Source organism: Phyllobates terribilis, unplaced genomic scaffold (genome assembly GCF_046119375.1).
Source record: "Phyllobates terribilis strain yellow unplaced genomic scaffold, ASM4611937v1 Scaffold_4__5_contigs__length_816908805, whole genome shotgun sequence".
NCBI classification, from domain to species: domain Eukaryota; kingdom Metazoa; phylum Chordata; class Amphibia; order Anura; family Dendrobatidae; genus Phyllobates; species Phyllobates terribilis.
In genome coordinates, this window is record NW_027362764.1 from 53,527,683 (window position 1) to 53,554,930 (window position 27,248).

At 46.8% G+C, this 27,248-nt stretch overlaps 1 protein-coding gene and 1 long non-coding RNA gene across 2 annotated transcripts in view; one reads left to right on the forward strand and one right to left on the reverse strand.

Moving 5' to 3' along the window:
• Positions 1-8,208, reverse strand: part of LOC141264919 (uncharacterized) — a 91,907-nt gene extending 83,699 nt beyond the window's left edge. Inside the window, exon 1 of the long non-coding RNA XR_012320024.1 lies at positions 8,032-8,208. This is a non-coding gene — a long non-coding RNA (uncharacterized lncRNA). The remainder of the gene's footprint in view (positions 1-8,031) is intronic.
• The window catches only part of CASD1 (CAS1 domain containing 1), a 33,707-nt gene continuing 9,714 nt past the window's right edge, over positions 3,256-27,248 (forward strand). Inside the window, exons 1-13 of the mRNA XM_073677332.1 lie at positions 3,256-3,511; positions 4,927-5,375; positions 7,761-7,857; positions 8,134-8,254; positions 8,359-8,403; positions 17,418-17,480; positions 19,846-19,890; positions 21,636-21,759; positions 21,915-22,129; positions 22,521-22,946; positions 25,508-25,597; positions 26,427-26,546; positions 26,826-26,982. Of these exons, the coding sequence (XP_073533433.1) occupies positions 4,943-5,375; positions 7,761-7,857; positions 8,134-8,254; positions 8,359-8,403; positions 17,418-17,480; positions 19,846-19,890; positions 21,636-21,759; positions 21,915-22,129; positions 22,521-22,946; positions 25,508-25,597; positions 26,427-26,546; positions 26,826-26,982 (1,936 nt within the window). The 5' untranslated portion in view covers positions 3,256-3,511; positions 4,927-4,942. The remainder of the gene's footprint in view (positions 3,512-4,926; positions 5,376-7,760; positions 7,858-8,133; positions 8,255-8,358; positions 8,404-17,417; positions 17,481-19,845; positions 19,891-21,635; positions 21,760-21,914; positions 22,130-22,520; positions 22,947-25,507; positions 25,598-26,426; positions 26,547-26,825; positions 26,983-27,248) is intronic.

Below are 27,248 nucleotides of genomic sequence, written 5' to 3' on the forward strand. Positions count from 1 at the left end.
GGGAACCTGAGGGCAGGGGAGGCAAAGGAGGGAACCCAAGGGCAGGGGTGGCAGAGGAGGGCACCAGAAGTGGCAGGATCCAACCACTCGTACAGCTTCAGAGCAGGGTGCTTACAAGCATGCACTCCTTGCCTAGGTAACTGGCCACCTCTGATAGACTACAGCAGTGGTCGGTAACATAGACAACGAGCAGTAAACTACAGGATAAAAAATCACTTTGTTGAGACAAAATACAAAGTTTCGTAAATAAAAAGTATGAAGGCGCTGGTTAGGTAGGCCTGGTTATACCAGCTGCAGAAAGACAGACAACCAACCACAGGTTAACAAATTTGGATAATCCAACGTAAGAGTAGATATAAAGTGTGTCTTGCGCTAGTAAGATTAGGCCTTATTGTAAAAGTAAGATGTTTAGAGGTATATTTCACATGTAATTTTTATTTTTAAAAAGAGTATCACGTTAAAAATTAAGAAAGGAAGATAAGAATTATAAAAAGTAATTCCTGAAGGGTAAAATTAAGCTCTATACGGGATTCTTTTTGCAGTAGGCCCGTGGATTTATGGGCTGATTGAAGTTGAACGTTGTGGGGATAGTCCAGGTGGATTCCTGGATTAGAGTAGAGGGGGAGAAAGAGGTTAGTGAGCGGTTTACTCACCACATGGCCAGAAAAAGAGAGTGCAGTTTACCTGGTTCAGGTGTGAATCGGGGTTATATCCATAGCGTGAGACAATTTTGATAGTAGTGGTAAATGGTAGCACATCCCAGATTGTGGACTGCTCATATGAAGAGCATGGTCTGGAGGGTGCTGAGTAGAGTATTAGTTTAGTACATAAATAGGTAAGTAAATCAAGAACTGAGTGCATGAATAGCAATGTAAGAAAGTATTGTGCCAGGGCCCTGAGCAAGCGGGCGCTGACACCGGCGCTGCACCGCTCATGGGTCCCATAGCACAGCGGTGAGCCCGATGGTGAGTGGGTCCCCCCACCTGGTCAGGGCCCTGGCACTTGCCCGGGTGCTGACGCTTGGCCTGTGCTGCGGATTTTTCTACAATGATAATCCGAAGCGGAAATTTCCGCAGCATGTGTACAGCACAGGCGGATTATCGTTGGGAAACATGGCAGACAGCTTAACATGCGTTTTTAGTGCGCTTCCGTGGCGGAAATGCATTAAATCTGCATCGTGAGCACACAGCCTTAGAGGTGAGGCCACGGAGCAGGAGGTTGCAGTAGTTGAGGCGGGAGATGATGAGGGCGTGCACTGGTGTTTTTGCAGATTCGTGGTTGAGGAATGTACAGATCCGGGAGATATTTTTGAGTTGGAGTCGGCAGGAAGTGGAAAGAGTTTGGATATGTGGTTTGAAGGAGATCAGAGTCCAGGGTTACCCCAAGGCAGCGAGCTTGTGGGACTGGGGAGAGTGAGCAGCCAATTCTGGCAGTGTTTTTGCTAATGTTTTTATTTTTACATGTTAGTATCTATGTAAAAATAAAATGACATAAAATCATGGAGTTTTCATCCATTTAATAATTGGAGCCACTTCTTGGTCTGTACAGGTCAGTTTGCTGCGCTTATCTGATATTATTACAGGTAGGATTAGAATGAAGGAGCTCAGCATTGTGTGTAGATCGCACCGGCTCCACTATTCACAATAGGTGATTGGTAAAGCTTATCTGCAGACCATTGTACAGGTCCCATGCAGTTCAGTCCATTGTGTGTATGGCCCATGAAGTAGAGTTTTTCCAAGAGTGGGCGGTGGGACTATGGAAGGTTGGAGTCTCAAGGGGGCCCGAAAATTCTGGACGCAGTCACAATTACTTATTGTCGGCTCTACACAGGACAGCTCTGGGCTAAAGCTGTAGGACCGGATTCACACATCAATGTGTCGCCGTTGACGGATCGGCTGCAATTCTCCATAGCAGAACGTGACAGCCTCAGGTTCAGGTCAGGGGACCGTGCATCGCGATCTGTACCCAAGTAAGTGCCTGCTTCCTCTCCTCCTCATTTTATTTATTTTTACTAGCTTTCATTTTTTTAAGCCACTGAAAGAGTAAATAAACCCTTTACGTTCGGAGTCTCTATAAAATCGCAATGACGAAATTAATCACATTCTCCAGCGATTTTTAATGCACGAATGGGAAAAAAACACAAAACTAATGGCGGAATTGTGTTTTTTTTTTTCACTATTTTTCAATACTTTTTTCTCCGTTTTTCGATACATTTGTATGGTAAAATAAATGGTGTCAATCAAAACTACAACTCGTCCAGCCGAAAAACAGTCCTCATCCGACTGCGTACATGGAAAGCTAAAATAATAAAAAAAAAGTTATGGTTCTTGAAAGAAGAGGAAAAAAAAAACTGCAGAAAGGAATATTGCCAGCGGGGTTACTCATCTTCTGGTCCAAGCTGTGCGCTCTCCGATGCTGCTAGCGGACACAGCATTCCCTCTGCGGCAGCGTGCTAGGTGGCACCAGAGGAGGGCACTCGAGGGCAGGGACGGCAGAGGAGGGCAAGGGCGGCAGAGGAGGGCAGGGGCGGCATAGGAGGGCACTCGAGGGCAGGGGCGGCAGAGGACACTGGGCGGCAGAGGAGGGCACCCGAGGGCAGGGGCGGCAGAGGAGGGAACCCGAGGGCAGGGGAGGGCACCCGAGGGCAGGGGCGGCAGAGGAGGGCACTCGAGGGCAGGGGCGGCAGAGGAGGGCACCCGAGGGCAGGGGCGGCAGAGGAGGGCACCCGAGGGCAGGGGCAGCAGAGGAGGGAACGGTAGGGCAGGGGCAGCAGAGGAAGGCACCCGAGGGCAGGGGCAGCAGAGGAGGGCACCCGAAGGGCAGGGGCAGCAGAGGAGGGCACCAGAACTGGCAGGATCCAACCACTCGTACAGCTTCAGAGCAGGGCGCTTACAAGCACGCGCTCCTTGCCTAGGTACTGTAACTGGCCACCTCTGATAGACTACAGCGGTGGTTGGTAACGTAGAGAATGAGCAGTAAACTACACAATAAAAAATCGCTTTGTTGAGACAAATTACAAAGTTTCTTTTTGTTTTTACAAGCACTTTTGCAATTTTACCCATTTATGATCATGAGACAACCTCTTTAAATGGTTAATCAGGGAGGACGTTGTACTGTTAGGAGAGCCCCTTTAATAGTCTGTCAAATGGATGAGTCATAAAATCCTAAAAATGACTTGTGCCGCATATAATCCAGAAAGTGCAGCTGGGGGAGCAGGCAGTGTGCGGAGAGCGGCATCTGCCCTTTAGCAGTGAGTGCAGGGATCAGAGATTCCTCGGGTCAATGTCTTGTTGTGGGGCAGGTGAGAATCGCCTGATCTCGCTCAGCAGGTTCTGGACGTCATTCCTTCCCCGTCACCTGTACGGGCTGGAGGTGGCACACTATCCTGAGAGCCAAGAAACCTACAACCTGCGGAGCTCGCAGCAAGAAAGCGCCAGAGATCAGCGGCCTCGTCCCGGGACGGATATCGCGAGGGCACGGAACAGAACGAGGCAGGAACAGCGTGTACAGGGTGAGAGTGACAGCAGTGTGCAGCCTGCGCTGTGACTAGAGGAGCTGCTGGAGGCTGGGACTCCTGTACTGTACATCAGTCGCTGAGCGAGTGCAAACGACCCAGACAGTCGCTGAGCGAGTGCAAACGACCCAGACAGTCGCTGAGCGAGTGCAAGCGACAGTCGCTGAGCGAGTGCAAGCGACAGTCGCTGAGCGAGTGCAAGCGACAGTCGCTGAGCGAGTGCAAGCGACAGTCGCTGAGCGAGTGCAAGCGACAGTCGCTGAGCGAGTGCAAGCGACAGTCGCTGAGCGAGTGCAAGCGACAGTCGCTGAGCGAGTGCAAGCGACAGTCGCTGAGCGAGTGCAAGCGACAGTCGCTGAGCGAGTGCAAGCGACAGTCGCTGAGCGAGTGCAAGCGACAGTCGCTGAGCGAGTGCAAGCGACAGTCGCTGAGCGAGTGCAAGCGACAGTCGCTGAGCGAGTGCAAGCGACAGTCGCTGAGCGAGTGCAAGCGACAGTCGCTGAGCGAGTGCAAGCGACAGTCGCTGAGCGAGTGCAAGCGACAGTCGCTGAGCGAGTGCAAACGACAGTCGCTGAGCGAGTGCAAACGACAGTCGCTGAGCGAGTGCAAGCGACAGTCGCTGAGCGAGTGCAAGCGACCCAGACAGTCGCTGAGCGAGTGCAAGCGACCCAGACAGTCGCTGAGCGAGTGCAAGCGACCCAGACAGTCGCTGAGCGAGTGCAAGCGACCCAGACAGTCGCTGAGCGAGTGCAAGCGACCCAGACAGTCGCTGAGCGAGTGCAATCGACAGACAGTCGCTGAGCGAGTGCAAACGACAGACAGTCGCTGAGCGAGTGCAAACGACAGACAGTCGATGAGCGAGTGCAAACGACAGACAGTCGATGAGCGAGTGCAAACGACAGACAGTCGATGAGCGAGTGCAAACGACAGTCGCTGAGCGAGTGCAAGCGACCCAGTCGCTGAGCGAGTGCAAGCGACCCAGACAGTCGCTGAGCGAGTGCAAGCGACCCAGACAGTCGCTGAGCGAGTGCAAACGACAGTCGCTGAGCGAGTGCAAACGACAGTCGCTGAGCGAGTGCAAACGACAGTCGCTGAGCGAGTGCAAACGACAGTCGCTGAGCGAGTGCAAGCGACCCAGACAGTCGCTGAGCGAGTGCAAGCGACCCAGACAGTCGCTGAGCGAGTGCAAGCGACCCAGACAGTCGCTGAGCGAGTGCAAGCGACCCAGACAGTCGCTGAGCGAGTGCAAGCGACAGTCGCTGAGCAAGTGCAAGCGACAGACAGTCGCTGAGCGAGTGCAAGCGACAGACCGTCAATAAGTGAGTGTAACCGGGAGACAGACACTGAGTGCCGCCGGTCTCTTCCATCTGTCTCATTTCTCGCCGTCAGTTATCTCTGTCTCTCTCTTGCAGTCTCTTTCCCGCCTTCATGTCTCTCGTAGACGTCAGCTCGGACTCCTCCGCTCACATGAAGAGCCGCAGCCCCGCAGCGGACGAGCCGGACTCCTCCAGGAAAAAACGCAGCTCCGCCGCCGCCACCGAGACCCCCGAGGACAGAGAACCCCTGCTGCCGAGCTCCGGAGACCCCGCCCCCGCGGCAGACTCCACCCACACCCCGCCCTCCTCCAAGGCACACCACGCCCTGTCTTCCTTCTCGCTGCGCTATTGCTGCCCCCCAGCGGCCGGCGGCTCCATTGCACGCTGCTGTCATGGAGGAGCCAAGATGGCGGCCCTGGCCTACAACCTGGGCAAGCGGGAAATCAACCAGCACTTCAGTGTGAGGAACGCCAAGCTGCTGGCGCTGGGGGCCGCGCTGCTCGTGTCCGCCTGCCATGCCGTGTTCTGGGGATTCTCGTCTCACGGTGAGTGCGGCTCCTCCATCATCATCATCATCACCCTGTGCTGTGTCGTGACAGCTCCACCTGCTACTATCGTGACAGCTCCCCCTCCCCTTGTGATGACCGCTCTGCTCATATCGTGACAGGGGAACAAACCCCTTTTGTCACGACAGTAGCCCCCCTGTACAGACATATATGGGGTCTAATAAATGTCCGCAGCGGGGGTCCTCTGACAGCACCTCTCTCCATTGGTCAGTTGTTAACGATCTTCATTGTCGATAAAGTTGTCTAATTTGACGTTCGCCAATAATTCGGATGCAGGTCGGCGGCGATGTGGCGTCATGGCAACCGCTTCATTCCTCGGTCATGTGACCGCATCCGAAAAAATCCGACCTGCGAGAATAGAGAACAACTAATGGGAAAAAAAAGATCCAGATTCGCTGCGTTTACAGTCACGTCGCCACAAATACCACCATAAAAAGCGTATACGGCCCCGAAGGGTAACCATGACAACGGCAGAGCGGCGCGCAAAAAACGAGACGTCACACGGTGCAGTCAAGCCACTACCAAGCTCTGAAAATGGCGACACAATGATTATTATTTTTATTATATATATATATAATTTATTTTTTTTTTTTTCTTTAAGAAATTTGGGATTTTTTCCCCCCATTTATTTAATAAATAATAATATTATTATTAATAAAAAAAAAAAAAAAAAAAAGATCTTTACTGTGTTTAACCGCTCAGTAAAGATCATAAGCACAAAACCCCATAAAACAATGGGGAAATATATATATATATATATATATATATATATATATATATATATATATATATATATATATATATATATATATAAATAAAATTATGGGGAAAAAAATAATATATATATATATATATATATATATATATATATATATATATATATATATAATATTTTTTTTTCTCCCATAATTTTCTGGGTGTAAATATGTCCTGGTAACGGAAGTTTTTTGCAGTGTTTGTCGGCGGTAGTTTCCGGGTTGCCTTCTCTATTGCTATCAGCAGAAAGATTCTCAGTTAACTCAATCAGTGAGCTCATTCTGACGTGATGGGAGAGTTTGTGACTCCTTTATCCATCTTTTCTGAGCTCCTTTGACCACATCAAAGGCAGCAGAAAATAGGAAAATATATTTTATATCAGTTATAAGTTGCTGACATATTCGGGTGGTCGCTTTGAACAGCTGCACAGTTTTTGCTCAGTGATCAGGCAGAGCGCTTTGTGAATGCTCTGCCTGATCATAAAGTAAGTGGTCAGGTAGAGTCAGCCTTAAAGCCTGTAGTTGCCCGGGTTGTGTCCTCTGTCAGCCATGTAGGAGACGGGAGGAGGGCCTGTCCAAGTGCCTGATGGAGGTGGAGGAGTGCGGCTTTGACAACCCCCTTCCCTGACTCCTGGCCATAGGGAAAGAAAAAGAGTCACATCTTCTGAGCTGGAGTCACGATTTTGAAGAAGTGTCCGCTCACCTTCTGCAGTGTCAATTGCATTGCTTGCTGTGGACTTTGCTAGTACCCGCACCTAAAGTGCTGTAATCCTCTTCCTAAAGGGTTACTCCCATCTTCATAGATGGATTCATACAAGCATTTTTGCGATTTGCTGCTTAGTAACATTTGCAGCCATTCTTGAGATATGAACATTTTTGTTTACAGCTCGTTGCCTTGGAGCCCGACCACCGCTGCAGTCTACCTTGTAAACACTGCGCTGCAGCTGTCCGGGATTTAGGAGGTAACCGCTTTCACCAGTGATCCTGGCCCAGATTGTATGCACTGCACCTGTTCTGCTGTCTAGCAGCGGCGGTCGGTCTCCAAGGCAACGATTTGTAAACAAAAAAGTGTTAACTCAAGAACTGCAGAAAATGTTACTGAGCAGCAAATTGAAAAATTGCTTATATTTACAGGCTCTATCAGACAATATCCATTTATTAAGATGGAGAATAACCCCTTAGCAATCCTTAGAGGTGCATTATAAGCCCCCTGCCTGATCAATAGGAAGCGGTCGGGAGGGACCTCTCACCACTGACTAGAAGATGCAGTTTGTAGCAAGAATTGTTTTTCTTGTTTATAATCCAAAAGTCTGGTGTCTGTACACGAGCCTATGATTGTACAAACTCGTTTCCGGCGATCAGCTGACGTTCATCAGGTGACCGCCACGGTTTTTGCGACATTTCCAGGAGGAATAACAGAAGAACGGCACAATAGAGAGAGATAAGAAAAGATGCTCCAGAATTAGTACATTATGGGGAATACAAGTATTTACTAAAACAGACTCGTCAGGAGAGAGGGGGATTGGAAACGCCGAGGATTGTCCTCGCTGAGTGTACGGCCGTCACTGATGTAACGTGACTAATATCCTCTTATGTTTCTTCTCACCAGGAGATGACACGTGCGGATACCTCATATCCAGCGGCCGCTTCCTGGGGGAGAACGTATGGCAGCCGTACACCTGTATGATGCATAAATACAGGCCAAGGTATGGAAAAGGACAGAAACCTGCACCGCCTCCCTGACCCACCCACAGGATCCACCATTCACAATAGGTGATGTCACAGCTCACCTCCTCCTCCTGTACAATGACTGAGAACACTTCTATATACAGTAGATAACACAGGATCCACCATTCACAATAGGTGATGTCACAGCTCACCTCCTCCTCCTCCTGTACGATGAGTGATAAAACAGGATCCACCATTCACAATAGGTGATGTCACAGCTCACCTCCTCCTCCTCTTCTGTATTTCTTTCGTAGCGATGCCACAAGCTGCCTGAGAAACCAGCGTGTCACATTTGTAGGAGACTCCCGCATCCGTCAGCTGTTCTTCACTTTTGTAAAAATCCTTAATCCACATGTCAAAGAGGAAGGAAACAAGGTGGGTCTCTGTGGGAATTGTGTAGGACGCGGGCTGCCCATTTGTCTGCGACCCCACAGATCGGATGTATGACATTTGGATGATTATCTTTCTTGTCTCCTCAGCATGAGAACATACCGTTCGAGGACGACGACCATAACATCAGGGTGGTAAGTGGTTTCTCTTTCTACCGCGTTTCCCCAAAAATAAAACGGGGTCTTTTTATAATTTTTTTGGTCCGAAAAATCCAAATTCTCAGAGGATGTCTTATATTTTTCCATGAACAAAAATCCTCATTTATTTTTTAACCAAATTAATTTTTTTATAGTACCGGTGTACAGTACATATAAAAAAGTTAAACAGATCTACGGTATTCACAAATGAGGTATAGCCATAAATAAATTATAAAGTGCTCTTCTGGTTTTTAACCTTTTGTAATAAAGATATTATTAATATAATTTGTTCATGGCTATACTTAATTTGATGAATACTTCACTCAGGGTTATTACAGTAATTTATATGGTCATCCCTTTTCATATTTGTTGTATGTGGTGCAATACGGTAAAAGGTGAGAGTTTATATTAAAACTTAACTTTCTCTTTCCCCATGACGGCACCACAGAGAGAGGGGATCCGCCCTTCAAGGACAGGAAACCTACAGATAAAAGGGCGGCACCTCTCTCCCGCATCAGTTGGTTTCCTGTCCTTGACGGGATCCTACAGTCCGAAGGAGGCATACCTGCTGGGTGCCAGAAGATGGACGTCGTGGGATGCAAGGCCCGACCAGTCCTATCCAGGCAGCAGGAGTCCCCCTGCCTCGGCTGGTGCGGTGTCCTGATGCTCCACCGCTGGGGTCAGTGGACCCTTAGGGTGTGCGGAGGGGTGTCCGGACGAAGAGGCGGGGCCGTCGAGGAATGTGCTGTTCCCCCCTGGTTGCGGAGGTGAGAGCGCGGTGCGCATTTGAACTTCCGTGTCTGCCGCGCGTGCGCGCCCCTGGATGACGCGGCGCTGCAATGCATGACTGGGTAGCCAGTCTGCGCAGGCGCCCCCTCCCGCGCGGGCGCCCCTGAATGACGCAACGCCGCAATGCACGACTGGGTAGCCAGTCTGCGCGGGCGCCCCTGAATGACGCAACGCCGCAATGCACGACTGGGTAGCCAGTCTGCGCAGGCGTCCTCCTGCAGGTGCAGGGAAGGAGGGGGCGTCGGGTCACCACAGGCACTATGGGAGGGACTCCCAGTGCCTTAAAAGACAGCGAAGGACGCCAGTAGTTGCTCATCAGAGCTCTGGCACGCTGTGAAGAAAAAAAAAGAAGGTGTGTGTATGTGTGTAACGTATGTATGTATGTATGTGACCAGGAGCTACCTGAGGAGCAAGACCTACATCCTCAGTCGCCACCACCAACCCAACGAAAGAAGAGACGGGGCACCAGGACCGGTACAGTGGAAGTGGGCGCTCCGGCAGATCGTCGCAGCGCAGCAAGGACTCCACCTCGGCATCTTCCAGGAGGACTCCGTCTACAAAGATGGCTCCACCTCCTGAACCAGTACCCGCTCTTCCGTCAGGTTGGTAAGTGAGCTTCGTGAAAGTCCACTTTGTAACTAGGGGCCATTGCTCTCTCTCTCTTTTGTCTCCTATAGGGAAAAAAAGAGTACAGGGAAAGCAAAAAATAGGACTTGTGCACTATGCACTGAAGCCTTGCCCACTACTTGGGACAAGAGACTCTGCGGCTCCTGCATTGAGCAGGCTATATGCGAGGGGACCCCGAGATTTGACTCTGAACTTAGAGACCTAATTAAATCGCAGGTCGAAAACGCCATTAAATCTTTTCTGGGGGGCTCACCTCAACAACCTGGTAGCTCAGGGGGTCTGGACAGAATGCCTAAAACTAATGTCCTCAAACATGAAGGAGCTCCTAGCAGTAGAGCGGGCTCCGGGAATTCATGCATGCACTACAAGGACATCACGTGAGGGTCTTTTCAGACAACCAAGTAGTAGTGGCGTACCTGAACCACCATGGGGGTACACGGTCCCATTCCCTAATGCAGAAGACAGAGGTCATCTTTCACTTAGCCGAGGAGAACTTACAATCCCTATCAGCCCTACACATAAAAGGGATAGAAAATCGCACTTTCTGAGTCGGACACAGCTGAAGCAGGCCGAGTGGGAATTAAGTCAAGCAGTTTTTCGGCAGATTGTACAAAGGTGGGGCCGGCCCTCCATAGATCTGTTCGCCAACAATCAGAACAAAAACACACGCTCTTTTTGCTCCCTAGATCCAAAGGGAACCCGGTAGCCGTGGATGCCTTCATGATCCCTTGGAATTACCCTCTAGCTTACGCTTTTCCTCCGACCGCTCTGATTCCAGCTGTTCTGAGGAAAATCAGAGAAGAGGAAGCGAGGGTAATCCTGATAGCCCCCTTTTGGCCAAAGAGGGCATGGTTTTCATGACTGAGGAGGTTGTCAATCTCCGATCCATGGGTTCTCCCTGAGCTCCCGGACCTTCTTTCTCAGGGTCCGGTCCTCCATCCTCGGGCGTCAAGCTTACACTTGAGAAGGCTCTTCTGAAGGTTTCTCCCCAAATATTATCACCACACTACTTCAAAGTAGAAAACCAGTCACCACCAAACTGTACGGGAAAACCTGAAAAAAATTCCTTTCAGTCTCAGGTTCCAGGTTGGTTGGGGAGGTTTCATTGACAGCCATCCTGGAATTTTTACAGAGGGGGTTGGAGCAGGGCCTGGCCACAAGTACCTTAAAAGTTCAAGTTGCGGCCCTGGGAGCGCTCTATAATTTTGACCTGGCTAAGGATAGATGGGTATCTAGGTTTATTAAGGCATCAGCTAAATCCCGTCCCATCCCATCCCGAAATACTACACCCTGGGATTTAAACTTGGTCCTTTCAGCTTTAACGGAGGCCCCCTTTGAACCCCTGTCGGAAGCATCCCTAAAAATTCTGTCCCTAAAGACGGCACTCTTGGTAGCTCTCAGATCCGCACGTAGGGTTAGTGATACTCAAGCTCTATCGGCAGGCCCCCCCTTCACACATATCTTGGAGGATAGGGTTATTCTGAAAACCGACCCTGCCTATCTACCAAAAGTGGCGTCAAGATTTCACAGGTCCCAAGAAATCACCCTTCCTTCTTTCTGCCCAAACCCTAGGAACACGAAAGAGAAGGTCTTGCATACACTAGATGTCAGAAGGTGCCTAATCCAATATCTAGAGGCGACACAAGAGTGTAGGCAGGATAGTTCTCTCTTTGTCTGCTTTCAGGGCCCTTGTAAGGGGAAGAAAGCTTCTAAGGGCACGCTGGCCAGATGGATAAGGGAGGCCATCACATTATCTTACTCCTCACGTGGAGAAGCTGCCCCGGAGAAACTGAAGGCCCACTCAACAAGAGCGATGGCAGCCTCCTGGGCGGAGAAGACCGGTGCTACGATAGAGCAGATATGTAGAGCGGCAACCTGGTCTTCCCCCCTCTACCTTCTTTAATCACTACCGGCTAGACTTAACCTCTTCTTCGGACCTTACTTTCGGGTGAAGGGTTCTGGAAGCTGTGGTCCCCCCCTAATAAGTCACTTCTCTGTAATTCTCTCCGTGGTGCCGTCATGGGGGAAGGAGAAAGACGTAGTTACTTACCGGTAACAGGATTTCTCAGAGCCCATGACGGCACCCGTACATTCCCTCCCTTCACGTGTGGGTGCGCACACTTATTAGTTACTTGTTGTAGCCACGTGGTGTGTCTGACGAGGTCTTAAATTGTAAAATTTTGTGTTACTAACCTGGTGGTCCTCTCATGCTCTGTAAACAACTGATGCGGGAGAGAGGTGCCGCCCTTTTATCTGTAGGTTTCCTGTCCTTGAAGGGCGGATCCCCTCTCTCCGTGGTGCCGTCATGGGCTCTGAGAAATCCCGTTACCGGTAAGTAACTACGTCTTTTACTAGGTCACTAAAATGATAAAGTGCTGCCTGGAAAAGGGGCTCCCACTTGGGTATATAACCTTTTGGCATAAGGATCCTACAGGATTTGACAGACAGGAGGGACCCACTTTACTCTGCACTAATTACTATAGAGTATAGAGACCCCACTTGTGCTGCAGATCCCCTGAAGACTCCATCAAAGGGAGAAACGCGTCGCGTGCACGGCCTCCTCATTACAGCTAGTTGTGGACTTTTTTAGGCAGCACTTTTTCATTTTATTGACCTAGTAAAAGTTAGGTTTTCAATATACAATCTCACATTTTGCTGTATTTTACTTGACATTGTGAGGTCCTATGAATTTTGAGGTGTGCAATTAATCCCACTCTATTGCTTTTTCTCTTTTGTATGTGGTGCCATCTACTGGCTACATACATACAGTATTTATATTTTAATTTAATTTATTATTCTCTGTCTAATGTTTACCCCCAAAAGAATGCCCCTCTCGCCCCTCTCAAAAAGAATCACACCAGACGCAAAACTATAGAGTTGGCAAGTGAATGGGCTCTCACATGGAGTTAGTGAGAGCGGAGCGACGCCGGCACTGTGTGAGTGAGAGCGGAGCGACGCCGGCACTGTGTGAGTGAGAGCGGAGCGACGCCGGCACTGTGTGAGTGAGAGCGGAGCGACGCCGGCACTGTGTGAGTGAGAGCGGAGCGATGCCGGCACTGTGTGAGTGAGAGCGGAGCGACGCCGGCGGCTGCGGGGGTGAGCGAGAGCTTAGTGATACTGATCATGTGCGAGCTGCAGTGCAATGCAGCTGGAATGGCGAGGGACCTGACAGTGTCGCAGATCTCGGTGCTAGAGCCCATCCACCGCCGGCACTTGCCAGATGTAATTGTTTTGTTTAGAGTCTGGTACGTGCGATTTTTATTTTTTGGGGGGAAGGGGTGTCTGCTTTCTTTCATTAAGGGTCCTGCTGTATTCTTCAACCTTTCAGCTGCCTGGGTACTTCCTCATTGAACCGCAGCTAGGGCTTATTTTTGGGATAGGGCTTATACTTCAAGCCTACTCCAAAAAAGGCCAAAAATTCCTGCTCGGCCTTTTTTCGGATACAGGAAACAGGATTCTAGCTTTAAATTGAAAATTAAAAGTGGTCACCCATCCTAATAATAGGCGATCACTTTCTGATCGGCATGAACTGCTCCTTTCTTTTGCCATGGGGCTGCCGAGTGCAGCATCTCATTGAGAATGAATGGAGCAGTGATGAGTAAGTGTGGCCTCGTTTTTAGGGGTGTAACCCTTATATAATAAACAGCAAATACATACAAATCTCAAAAAAAAAAAAAGGCCATCTGGCCACAAAAAATCCGCCAACAAGAATCGGACATATACAGCAAAAAATGGCAGAATTAAAATATAACTTTTAATGGGATAATTAAAATCTAAAAAAGTATCTAGATACACACAAACAAACATAAATAGGGATGTTATTCACCCAGTGGGGTGGACTAGTTCAGAAAATACAACAGGAGATATATGTTCCTTAATTTACTACAATAATGTTTACTCCTTAATAGTAGAGAGAGACTATCATATGCAAACAGTGGAAATTCATAAGTAGAAAGAAAAGGAACAATCTCACCGGTCCTGCAGCACGGATTTCTCCACAGAATAGCACAGGGTTAATCCAGCGGTCATCCACCTCTGACCCTATAATGCCCTGTTCTCATATGCTGTCCCTAGGACCCCAAAGCTCCCGCCCTGACAAGGGCAGTCCACAGCTGACCCTAAAGATCTGATCAGCCCTACATAGACCCTACAGAAGTTTCCCAACGCGTTTCCTCACCATCAAGTGATTCATCAGGGGAGTAACAGAAAAATTATTATCAATGGTCTAGGGTATGGTAACCCTCCATGCAGGTATATAGAAAAGGCAGTGGCAAAATGGCCTTACGAAGCAAGTCTGCTGTATCTCTGGTGTAAGATGGTAATGCAAGAACAAAAGGGCGTAGCACCTGATCGAGGTATATGCCTAGGTTCTGACAAAGACCACCCACCCCCGATACTATCGGCCTACCTCTAAGGGGATTAATTCCTTTGTGTATTTTAGGTAGGCAATAGAATGTCGCCATCACCGGATGTTGAGGCAGCATAAAATCAAATTCATTTTTGTCAATCAGTTTATCTCTCAGGCCTTTTTTCAATAACTCTGTTAATTCACCCAGAAAGGCCGACATTGGGTTTTCAGAAAGGATCGCATACCCCTGCCTGTCCTTTAACAAATCCAAACACATCCTACAGTATTTTTCGACGTCCATGACCACCACATTACCCCCTTTATCTGAAGGTTTGATAACAATGTGGTGGTCCTGTTCAAGATGTCTAATAGCCATTATTTCATCTCTACTACAGTTATACTTATAGAATGTGTTTGTTCTATCAAGTGCCAACAGTTCTCTAGTAACCATATTCACAAACGTGTCAATTGAAGACACGTCTCTCTGTACAGGTGGCATCCTAGTACTCTTCTTCTTAAGGGTAGAGGAAGGTCCCAGTCCCCTAGAATTAGGTTCGGGGATTTCTAGGTTACTGAGGAGGCGCACATCAGGCAAGATATCAAGAGGAATATCAAACTCCTCACACGATTTTTGATCCTGTCTTGCGAAGAATTTTCGCCACCTCAATTTCCTCGCAAAGAGATGCAGGTCCTTTATATATTCAAAGTTATCAAAATCAGAGGTGGGCACAAATGAGAGACCCTTATTAAGTACTGCTAATTCCACGGATCTCAATGTTCTCGATGAGAGATTTATAACTCTTGTATCAGATTCAGAGGTTAGGGTCTTCCCTGATTGATCCGATTCCTCAGGGGGTATGTTGAATCTAAAAAATGAGTATTTTGTACTACATATTGTTGTCTCCCCCTGCCCGGACCACGAGCACGTCCCCCAACCCTCTGTCGCCCCCTACCTGATTTACTCCTACTATCAGTATCTGAGAATTCAGTATCAGTAGAGGAGATATCTGTCTCTCGTTCAACCGATACAGGTTTATTATTCAGAAAAAGGTAGGCCTTATTTTCTTTAAAGTCCTGTGAATCTCTCAGAAATTGTTTGTGTTTCCTTTCTTTAATATGATACTGGAACCTTTCAATATCAGCTTGAAGTTTAGCCTCCCTTGTCCCAAAGTCAGTCTCCTGTGAGAATTTTTTGGTGAGTTCTATTTGCTCCCTCAATTTATCATCGAGAGTCAGTAAGGTTTGTTTCTCCTCCTCCAACAATAATGTCATAAGACGTAGGGAGCTAGCAGTCACCTCCTGTTCCCATCTAGAGATAAACCCTGTATTTCTGTGTCTATTGCCCGGATTAAGAGTGATTCTAAGTCCCCTTGGTACAATTCCTGCCTTGATATAGTTATCTAAACTCTGTACTTCCCACCAGGAGGATATTTTATCCTTATAGGCCCTAGTCAGCTCTCTGAATGCAGCCTTATACGTGGGTCTATATTTCTTTTGAGTAAACACTTGTTCTGAAAAGACCTCCTTAGCCTCCACTAGCCACTGTTCTGTGTCAAAATTCATGGAGAGAAAACCTGCCATACCAATATCAGATTCTATACCCCCCTATATCTTCACCCCCCTTTTCACCACTTATTCGTTTCCTATGTACTGATTATGCCCTCTTATCCCATGCTATCTAAGATCGTTTATAAACCCCTGTACATATCCTCACTCTTTGCATTTTTATCCTCCCACTGGAGGTTGTGTGGCTTTAAGCTTATGAGGTGTATATATATATATATATATATATATATATATATATATATATATATATATATATATATATATATATATATATATATATATATATATATATATATATATATATAGATAGATAGGGGGTGTGTCTTATAGATCTTATGTATACGAGGCGTTCCCCCCCCCCCCCCCTTTTTTTGTCATTTGCACATTCCCTCTTTAGGGGCATTGTGCAGGCTTTATGACATAGTGGGGATGCTCTTTGTGGTCGGTCATTGTGCTATGCTTGCTGAGACCACTGATTTTGGGTCTGTGAGATGGCTATGGGGCGGTGGAGCGCAGGCTTGCGTTCCAAGAAACTGGAAGTGACGCCGCGGTGTGGATCACATGACCGGAAGTGACATCGGTGGAGCGCAAACAGCGTTCCAAGGCGTGGGAATGGAGCATACTGCATGGGAAGTGTTAGATTGTCTCGTTTTCAGGGGGTCTTATAATGGATTTTTCTTTGTGGGGGTCTTAGATGTGTCTCCTCGGGGGGGATCCTGCCTTGGGGGGTAGGGGATCGCTGTCTGCCCTTTATGGGGCGTTTGTGGATCGCTGGGGCATGTATGTGTGGGTGGGTTTAGCTCCTGCAGGGGGCATTTGCATATACGAGCTTTAATTGGCTAAAGTTCGCTGCTATTTACGGTGTTATCCAATGAGACCAGATGTGTCTCAAGGTACACACATGGGAATTATTTGGATTAATTGTACCTGAACATACTTAAGGCAATCAACCTGTGGCCATTTTGCCACTGCCTTTTCTATATACCTGCATGGAGGGTTACCATACCCTAGACCATTGATAATAATTTTTCTGTTACTCCCCTGATGAATCACTTGATGGTGAGGAAACGCGTTGGGAAACTTCTGTAGGGTCTATGTAGGGCTGATCAGATCTTTAGGGTCAGCTGTGGACTGCCCTTGTTAGGGCGGGAGCTTTGGGGTCCTAGGGACAGCATATGAGAACAGGGCATTATAGGGTCAGAGGTGGATGACCGCTGGATTAACCCTGTGCTATTCTGTGGAGAAATCCGTGCTGCAGGACCGGTGAGATTGTTCCTTTTCTTTCTACTTATGAATTTCCACTGTTTGCATATGATAGTCTCTCTCTACTATTAAGGAGTAAACATTATTGTAGTAAATTAAGGAACATATATCTCCTGTTGTATTTTCTGAACTAGTCCACCCCACTGGGTGAATAACATCCCTATTTATGTTTGTTTGTGTGTATCTAGATACTATTTTAGATTTTAATTATCCCATTAAAAGTTATATTTTAATTCTGCCATTTTTTGCTGTATATGTGTGTAACCCTTATATGTCACACATTTATGGCCTGTCCTGGGGATGGAGAATTCTGCTATCAAGGGGTTACAGGTTAGCCCCCTGAAGACCGGCCTTATCTACATAATGATGGTGACGGATTATGAAACAATGACAAAACGGATGTTTTATTTCCTTACAGGATTTCTTGTGGTATCCGGAGGTGAACGGCTCCATGAAGCAATGCTTTCAGACTCTGATCGAGGTTCGTGCTGACACTTTCTTCCTGAAAACGAAGCTATGACTACTTTTTGTGATATTGTGAACCTCCCTGACCGACCTGAGCATTTCTATTAAAGTTTTACTAACTTCATAAACAGCAGGCGTGCGTTACGGAGGGGCGGGCGAGCGAGTGGCCGTGTATACAAGTACAGACACTCAATAGTGATCAATAGTGCTATTCTTATAGTTCGGAGGGACATATGATAAATTGGGGTACAGGTAACGTGACTAGTGCCATGTTTAGTTAGTCTATTGATGCCTACATAGGACTGATCCATTCTCTGCTGGTCTGAGTCAATGGTAAAAGACAATTTCGCAAGCATGATTTCTCAAACATGAAAACAATATATAGTCCCCTTATATATAAACCACAACTAAACTGGAATATCCCTTTTAAAAGTGAACATCAGCCACCACTAGGTGGTGCTCACTGCATACAGATTTATACAGGTCCCATAATATGTCATTAAAGGGGATATTTTGATCGCTGAGTATCCAACTGATTTTGACAATATAGGGGTCGCATTATTCTTAGTATAGAAATGCCTGGAACAATCATTTTTCCAACTTTAATGTTGCCCATAATATGTAAAACTCCATTGAGAAACAAACTGAAATCATGTGCTTGCAGAAGTGTGAAATAATGTGGCTGCATAAGTGTAAACACCGTCTTATAATTGGCTAATTCTGATACAGCCACAATCACATTTACACTCCTGTTCCATAGTAGTCAGTGATCGGCTGCCATCATTTACAGCGATTCTGATTAACCCCATACTGTTTCACTGTCCTAGGAGGATTTTCCTGACATATTTTTTTTAGTTGCATTTTTCAGCTAAATCCAAGGTTCATAAACAGCTGACAACACAGCAAAGGGATCTCATACTTAAGTTATCAGTCAGGAGAAGGTTTCTATGGCATTAGATCTACCACACAACACTGCGAGGACATCATCAAGAAGTGGTTTAAATTTGGCACAACAATGACTTTACCTGGATGTCTCTGACAAATTGATGACAAGAAGAAATTTGGTCTGGGGAACTGCTAATAGGGATACAATAACATTAAAGGAGCTGCAGGAATTCAAGACGGAAGCCTTTTCACCTACATCAAGTCTGGCAAAAGCCATATGGGAAAATGTGTTATGTCTGATGAGACCAAGGTAGAACTTTTTGTCCTTAAATAACAAAATTTTCAAATCCAACACTGTGCATCACCAAAAGAACACCATACCCACAGTGAGGCATAGTGGAGGCTGCATTGTGCTTTTGAAGCTGTTTCCAGCAGCTAGAAATGAGGCTTTTAGTTAAAGTGGAGGGAATTACGAACAGTTCCAAATATCAGTCAGCATTGCAACAAAACATTCAGGCTTCGGCTAAAAAGATGAAAATGAATTTCACCTTTTAGCACGACACCGACCTTTAGCGACAAATCACCCAGAGAACAACTTCCCCAGAAGAAAGTTTTGGAATGCCCCAGCCCAAGCCCAGACCTGAATCCAAGTAATAATCTGTGGGTGACCTGAAGAGGGCGCTTTACACAAGAGATATCCCCTGCAATCTGACAGATATGGAGTTATTGCATGGGAGAGGGGGTGAAGATCGGCAATTATAGATGTGCCGCGCTAACATACTCCGACCCAAAAATTCTGAATGCCGTCATAAATTCAAAGAAGACTTCAACAAAGTTTTAGTTTAAGGGTGTGCAAATTTATGCAACCGCATTATTTTATTTATTTTTTTCCCCACCCAAAAAGGTTTTAGTGAATTGTATAAATTATGGGTGACATTAAAGGCGGAAAAAGATCTTAGATGGTTCTTCTTGTTAGGATTTTTTTTTTTTTACATGTCAAAACCATGACATTTTAACGGGGATGTGTAAACTTTTTATATCCACTGTATGTCTGGATAATTACTATGTCAAATATAAAGTTCAAAGAAAGGAACTGGGATATATGTTGGTGTGCATGCAGCATGTAAGTGCACACTGACCACTAAACAGACAAAACCCAAGATAGAAACCTAATAAGCAAATAACCTGCAGTAAATGAATAGACAGCAATAGTGCATTAAAATAATATAGGGTGCTTTATTAACATAATTTTGATAAAAAAAAAATGCAAAAGCCATCCCACCACATCACGGTGACCCTTATCGGGACGGTTAGGACCATCCCGATTAGGGTCACCCTGATGTGGTGGGATGGCTTTTGCATTTTTTGATCAAAATTCTGTTAATAAAGCACCCTATATTATGTTTCTATCTTGGGTTTTGTCAAAAATAAAGTTGTAGTAAATGTCGGGTGGAGTCTCTTCCTGCATTTAATGTAGTTTATTTTCTTGCTTCCAGAGCCCATCATCAAAGCCCCAAATTGTTGTAGCCGGAGCCGCCACGGTAAGCCGCTAATAATCCTGTAACTATGTACACTGAGGACCCTGATTGGGTGATAAAACCGCCCATTTAAGTCGGCTCATTAATACGTGTTTCATCTGTAGATGAGAAGGTCTCATTTTCTCATTAACCCCTTCATCTACAGCTTGTATGTATGTACTGTGTGGTGCGGGCTCCCGGAGCTGACCCGATCCTTACTGTATGGTGCAGGCTCCAGAGCTGGCCCGACCCTTACTGTATGGTGTGGGCTCTGGATTTGGCCCAATCCTTACTGTATGGGGCAGCCTTCCAGAGCTGGCCCGATACTTACTGTATGGTACGGCCTTCCAGAGCTGGCCCGATACTTACTGTATGGTACGGCCTTCCAGAGCTGGCCCGATCCTTACTGTATGGTACGGCCTTCCAGAGCCGGCCCGATCCTTACTATATGGTGCGGCCTTCCGGAGCCGGCCCGATCCTTACTGTATGGTGCGGCCTTCCGGAGCCGGCCCGATCCTTACTGTATGGTGCGGCCTTCCGGAGCCGGCCCGATCCTTACTGTATGGTGCGGCCTTCCGGAGCCGGCCCGATCCTTACTGTATGGTGCGGCCTTCCGGAGCTGACCCGAACCTTACTGTATGGGTGGTGACTTTGTCCTGTATTATCAGATCCTAACAGTAAAACTGCTTAGATGCTGCATGTGTCCCTCCACCCCGACGCCATTACCAGCACTAACTGTGCATTGCTGTATATAGCACAAGTGCTCAGATGATCGCAGCAAATACAGTGAAAAGTAAAAAAAAAAAAAAAAAGTTAAAAAATATTTTTAAAAGTTAAAAGCACCCCCCTTTTCCCCTGTAAAAATTAAGAAATAAAAAATATACATATTTTGGTGTCGCTGCATTTGTAAAAGTCCGATTTATGAAAACACAAAATTATTCCGATCGGTAAGCGGCGTAACGAGAAATTAAAATAATCAAAACGCCAGAATTTCTGTTTTTCAGTCTCTGCAATTTCATAAAAAAAAGTAATAGCAGGCGATCAAAACATCCTATTTTCCCCCAAAGTGATCCCAATGAAAACATTGACACTGGGAACAAAAAATGATATATTATATACAGTGTTCAAATTTCAGATTTTTTTTTTTTTGTTCACCATTTAAATAAAATAGAAACTATAAATGTTTGGTATCTGCATAATTGTTCTGACCTAAAGAATCCTATTGCCCAGTTAGTTTTACTGTAAAATGAATGCTGTAAATAATAAACCTAATAAACCCAAAAAGTAATCGCGCTTTTTTTGTTGTTGTTGTTATTTTGACAGACTTGGATTTTTTCCCCACTTTCCAGTACATCACATGATACAGTAAATGGTGTCCATCAAACATTACAACTCGTCACGCAAAAAACTAGCCCTCATATGGCCATATCGATGGAAAAATAACAAACTATGGATCTTGGAAAAAGGGGAGCAAAAAATGAAAAATCACCTCTATCCCTAAGGGGTTAACTAAGGAAAACAAACAATATAAATTTACAATCACCAGACTAACCAATAGAACAAAGTTACCTTTTACAATTCTAAACCCCAAAAATGGTGATTTTTTTTTTTTCTTTTTTTCTCTCCCCTTTTTTGTCTTAAACATTAGGACAATCATGGGAAAAAAATATTGTGCTCGGTAGACAATGCGAATATAATTGTGCCCACAATATACTGTGACTTGTAAGAATAATGAAATGTAACAATGAAAGTTTCCTCTTTCTTCTCAGTGGTCGATAAAGATAAACAATGGCAGCGCGGAGTCTCTGGCCCAGTACAAGGTGAACCTGACGGATGTGGAGCCGTTCCTGGGGAGGCTGGCGGACACCAGTGACGTCTACTGGATCTTACAAGGTGCCGAGTGTTTTATGTCCAGGCAGAAGCGGCACGAGACCATGTCCATGTCTGACCGGCCTCCTCACAACATGAGTGAGACGGCGCAGACGCAACGAGATGAATCTGTGGTTTCCGTCGTTGATGTAAACCTCGTGTCCTCTTCTCACTTACAGATCCCGTCTACGAACAGTTATTAGCTGAAAGTCGCAGGATGATCACCAACGCGCGGATCAACGCTTACAACGAAGTTGCGGCAGCGATTTTAAATGGCACCAATAGAAAATCAAGATCCAAAATCAAAATTTTTAGCGTCTCCAGGCTCATCTCAGAAGAAACTATAGAGCAATCCTTGGATGGTCTTCATATCCCAGAGACCAGCAGAGATATAGTAAGTGCCGACGCGGCGCCGCCTTGCGGGACTCTGGGCCGACGCGGCGCCGCCTTGCGGGACTCTGGGCCGACGCGGCGCCGCCTTGCGGGACTCTGGGCCGACGCGGCGCCGCCTTGCGGGACTCTGGGCCGACGCGGCGCCGCCTTGCGGAACTCTGGGCCGACGCGGCGCCGCCTTGCGACTAACCTGGGGACAGTGGACATTTTAAGGCTGTCTGTGGGATTGTGAATGTCATATGTCCATCTGTGAGAATGTGGGTGTCCAGTGACAATCTGCAGGACAATGGGTGCGGACTGGGGCCATCTCGGGCATAGAGGGTGATCTGTGGCCAGCGGGGAGGACATGACAGTGTAATAATATCTACATGTAATACTGTCCTATCTTGCAGAGCGCCATGATCCTAATGAATTCCTACTGCAATAAAATCCTCCAGCCCATCGATGGCTCCTGCTGCCAGCCCACCCCTCCGCTCACCCTCATACAGAAGTTGGCTACCAGTTTCTTTGCTTTATCCATCGGGGCCTACGTGGCGATCAGCGTGATCCAGAGGAACAAACACCGGAAGAACAAGATGTGCACAGACATAGAGAGCGGGGAGGAGAAGAAGCCGGCCACCGTCAACCCCGCCGCCTCCACCCTGGAGGTCGCTCTGTTCTCCTTTGCCAAGCTCGGGCTCATCATGGCGTACTTCTACTTCTGTGACCGCGCCAACCTGTACATGAAGGAAAACAAGTTCTATACCCACTCCTCGTTCTTCATACCCATCATCTACATCCTGGTGCTGGGGGTCTTCTACAATGAGAACACAAAGGAGGTAACGTCGGCCTCATGGTGGGCTTCTCTGCACTCTGTAATGTAACAAGCAGAATAGTGAGTGCAGCTCTGGAGTAGAATACAGGATGTAACTCAGGATCAGTACAGGATCAGTAATGTATGTACACAGTGACTGCACCAGCAGAATAGTGAGTGCAGCTCTGGAGTATAATACAGGATGTAACTCAGGATCAGTAATGTAATGCATGTACACAGTGACTGCACCAGCAGAATAGTGAGTGCAGCTCTGGAGTATAATACAGGATGTAACTCAGGATCAGTAATGTAATGTATGTACACAGTGACTGCACCAGCAGAATAGGGAGTGCAGCTCTGGAGTATAATACAGGATGTAACTCAGGATCAGTACAGGATCAGTAATGTAATGTATGTACACAGTGACTGCACCAGCAGAATAGTGAGTGCAGCTCTGGAGTATAATACAGGATGTAACTCAGGATCAGTACAGGATCAGTAATGTACACAGTGACTGCACCAGCAGAATAGGGAGTGCAGCTCTGGAGTATAATACAGGATGTAACTCAGGATCAGTAATGTAATATATGTACACAGTGACTCCACCAGCAGAATAGTGAGTGCAGCTCTGGAGTATAATACAGGATGTAACTCAGGATCAGTACAGGATCCGTAATGTAATGTATGTACACAGTGACTGCACCAGCAGAATAGTGAGTGCAGCTCTGGAGTATAATACAGGATGTAACTCAGGATCAGTACAGGATCAGTAATGTAATGTATGTACACAGTGACTGCACCAGCAGAATAGTGAGTGCAGCTCTGGAGTATAATACAGGATGTAACTCAGGATCAGTACAGGATCAGTAATGTACACAGTGACTGCACCAGCAGAATAGGGAGTGCAGCTCTGGAGTATAATACAGGATGTAACTCAGGATCAGTACAGGATCAGTAATGTAATGCATGTACACAGTGACTGCACCAGCAGAATAGTGAGTGCTGCTCTGGAGTATAATACAGGAGGTAACTGAGGTTCAGTAATGTAATATATGTACACAGTGACTCCACCAGCAGAATAGTGAGTGCAGCTCTGGAGTATAATACAGGATGTAACTCAGGATCAGTACAGGATCTGTAATGTAATGTATGTACACAGTGACTGCACCAGCAGAATAGTGAGTGCAGCTCTGGAGTATAATACAGGATGTAACTCAGGATCAGTACAGGATCAGTAATGTAATGTATGTACACAGTGACTGCACCAGCAGAATAGGGAGTGCAGCTCTGGAGTATAATACAGGATGTAACTCAGGATCAGTACAGGATCAGTAATGTAATGTATGTACACAGTGACTGCACCAGCAGAATAGTGAGTGCAGCTCTGGAGTATAATACAGGATGTAACTCAGGATCAGTACAGGATCAGTAATGTAATGTATGTACACAGTGACTGCACCAGCAGAATAGCGAGTGCAGCTCTGGGGTATAATACAGGATGTAACTCAGAATCAGTAATGTAATGTATGTACACAGTGACTGCACCAGCAGAATAGTGAGTGCAGCTCTGGAGTATAATACAGGATGTAACTCAGGATCAGTAATGTAATGTATGTACACAGTGACTGCACCAGCAGAATAGTGAGTACAGCTCTGGAGTATAATACAGGATGTAACTCAGGATCAGTGCAGGATCAGTAATGTAATGTATGTACACAGTGACTGCACCAGCAGAATAGTGAGTGCAGCTCTGGAGTATAATACAGGATGTAACTCAGGATCAGTACAGGATCAGTAATGTAATGTATGTACACAGTGACTGCACCAGCAGAATAGTGAGTGCAGCTCTGGAGTATAATACAGGATGTAACTCAGGATCAGTAATGTAATGTATGTGCACAGTGACTGCACCAGCAGAATAGTGAGTGCAGCTCTGGAGTATAATACAGGATGTAACTCAGGATCAGTAATGTAATGTATGTACACAGTGACAGCACCAGCAGAATAGTGAGTGCAGCTCTGGAGTATAATACAGGGTGTAACTCTGGATCAGTAATGTAATGTTTGTACACAGTGACTTTCTATAACCTTTTATGTATGCGGTGCAGGAATGTCCGGGCGTCACTGTGATATTACGCCTGTAGTCAGACATCGGCCCCTCTGTTGTTGCAGCGGGGTGTTGGTTTCTGTTTTTCTCTTTATTACATACCGTGGTGTGAGGAGAGTTCTCTCCGCAGTCTCTGTACTTTGTACTTTTCTATCACATAGAGCTTTTCAGTAATTACTTCCTGCTCGCTGCAGACTGACATGTGACTGATGTAGTCAATCACAGGATGTTAGTAATATGTCGGTCACCGCTTCAGGCAGTGATTGGCTGCAGCGGCCACACGGCCGGTGGAGTGGCGTTTGATTGTTGTACTTGGTGAGACAGTGGTGTTTTTCTGCCTTGTTGCAGGAGGCAGCATTTGCAGATATGACCACAAGCAGTGCCCCTATATTGATTGTCAGTTTGGGGAGCGTAGAGAAGGTTTACGTGGTCCTTATACCGGCGCTGACACCAACTTTCTCTTTCTTGTTTGGTTTCAGACCAAATTGCTGAATCGGGATCAAACTGATGAGTGGAAGGGATGGATGCAGCTCGTCATATTAATCTATCACATATCCGGAGCCAGCTCTGTGAGTATCGTCACTGCAGAGGAAGGAAAATATGCAAATAACGGGTGATATGAGGACCAGCGGCGGCAGTACATTGACGCCACTGATCTCTGACTGCAGAATACTCCATCCGTGGGGCCAACCATGGACTGACATGTAGGGCTCCCTCACTGCAAAAGAGGCAGCTGCTGCAGAACCTCACAACACACACTCAGCCGCTGCAGCACCTCACAACACACACTCAGCCGCTGCAGCACCTCAAAACACACCCTCAGCCGCTGCAGCACCTCACAACACACCCTCGGCCGCTGCAGCACCTCACAACACACACTCAGCCGCTGCAGCACCTCACAACACACACTCAGCCGCTTCAGCACCTCAAAACACACCCTCGGCCGCTGCAGCACCTCACAACACACCCTCGGCCGCTGCAGCACCTCAAAACACACCCTCAGCCGCTGCAGCACCTCAAAACACACCCTCGGCCGCTGCAGCACCTCACAACACACCCTCGGCCGCTGCAGCACCTCACAACACACCCTCGGCCGCTGCAGCACCTCACAACACACCCTCGGCCGCTGCAGCACCTCACAACACACCCTCGGCCGCTGCAGCACCTCACAACACACCCTCGGCCGCTGCAGCACCTCACAACACACCCTCGGCCGCTGCAGCACCTCACAACACACCCTCGGCCGCTGCAGCACCTCACAACACACCCTCGGCCGCTGCAGCACCTCACAACACACCCTCGGCCGCTGCAGCACCTCACAACACACCCTCGGCCGCTGCAGCACCTCGTATACACACTTAATGTGACCACTAATGACTTCTCTTCCTTCCCTCCTAGTTTCTGCCGGTGTACATGCACGTACGGGTTCTGGTCGCTGCCTATTTATTTCAGACGGGATACGGACACTTTTCCTATTTCTGGTTAAAAGGAGATTTTGGAATCTACCGCATCTCCCAGGTAAGGGATATTTTGGCAGATTAGTAATGTAACTGCATTAATAGCTCTCGGGTAAATATTCCATTGTTCCTCTGGGGGACGCTCTGCTGATGGGATTTGATACCCAATGTGAAGAAGCGCATCAAAATTTGCTGTAGAGGAGCCTGCTCTGGCTTGACCATTTTTCTATTTCCATAGACTTAAATAAGAGAGACTTTCATATTAAAATTCACATTTTTTTTTAAACGTCCTATTTAATCTGCTTGATGTAATTAATGGCGTCCTCCTCTGTGGTCACAGGTCTTATTCCGCCTGAACTTCTTGGTGGTCGTCCTCTGCATCGTCATGGACCGGCCATACCAGTTCTACTACTTTGTCCCGTTGGTCACTTTCTGGTTCATGGTGATTTATGGATCCTTGGCTTTATGGCCACAGATCACCCAGAAGAAAGCAAATGGTAACGACCACCCCTGGTCTATTCTGAATTTACACCTTTAGTGTATGTTGCTTATCTCTGTTTTTGTGGGTCAATTCAATTGTCTGTTTTTAACCTTTTCAACTCTTTAATCCTTTTTTTTTTTGTTTGGGGCTGCAAAATAATAAAATAAAAACATAAAATACATAAAAAATAACCAATACAGGCAGATATGTTCTGTAGCTTTTTTCGTAACCCAGATATGTTTGTAAGTAGGAACAAGGTTGGGGGATAAAGAAAATTATACT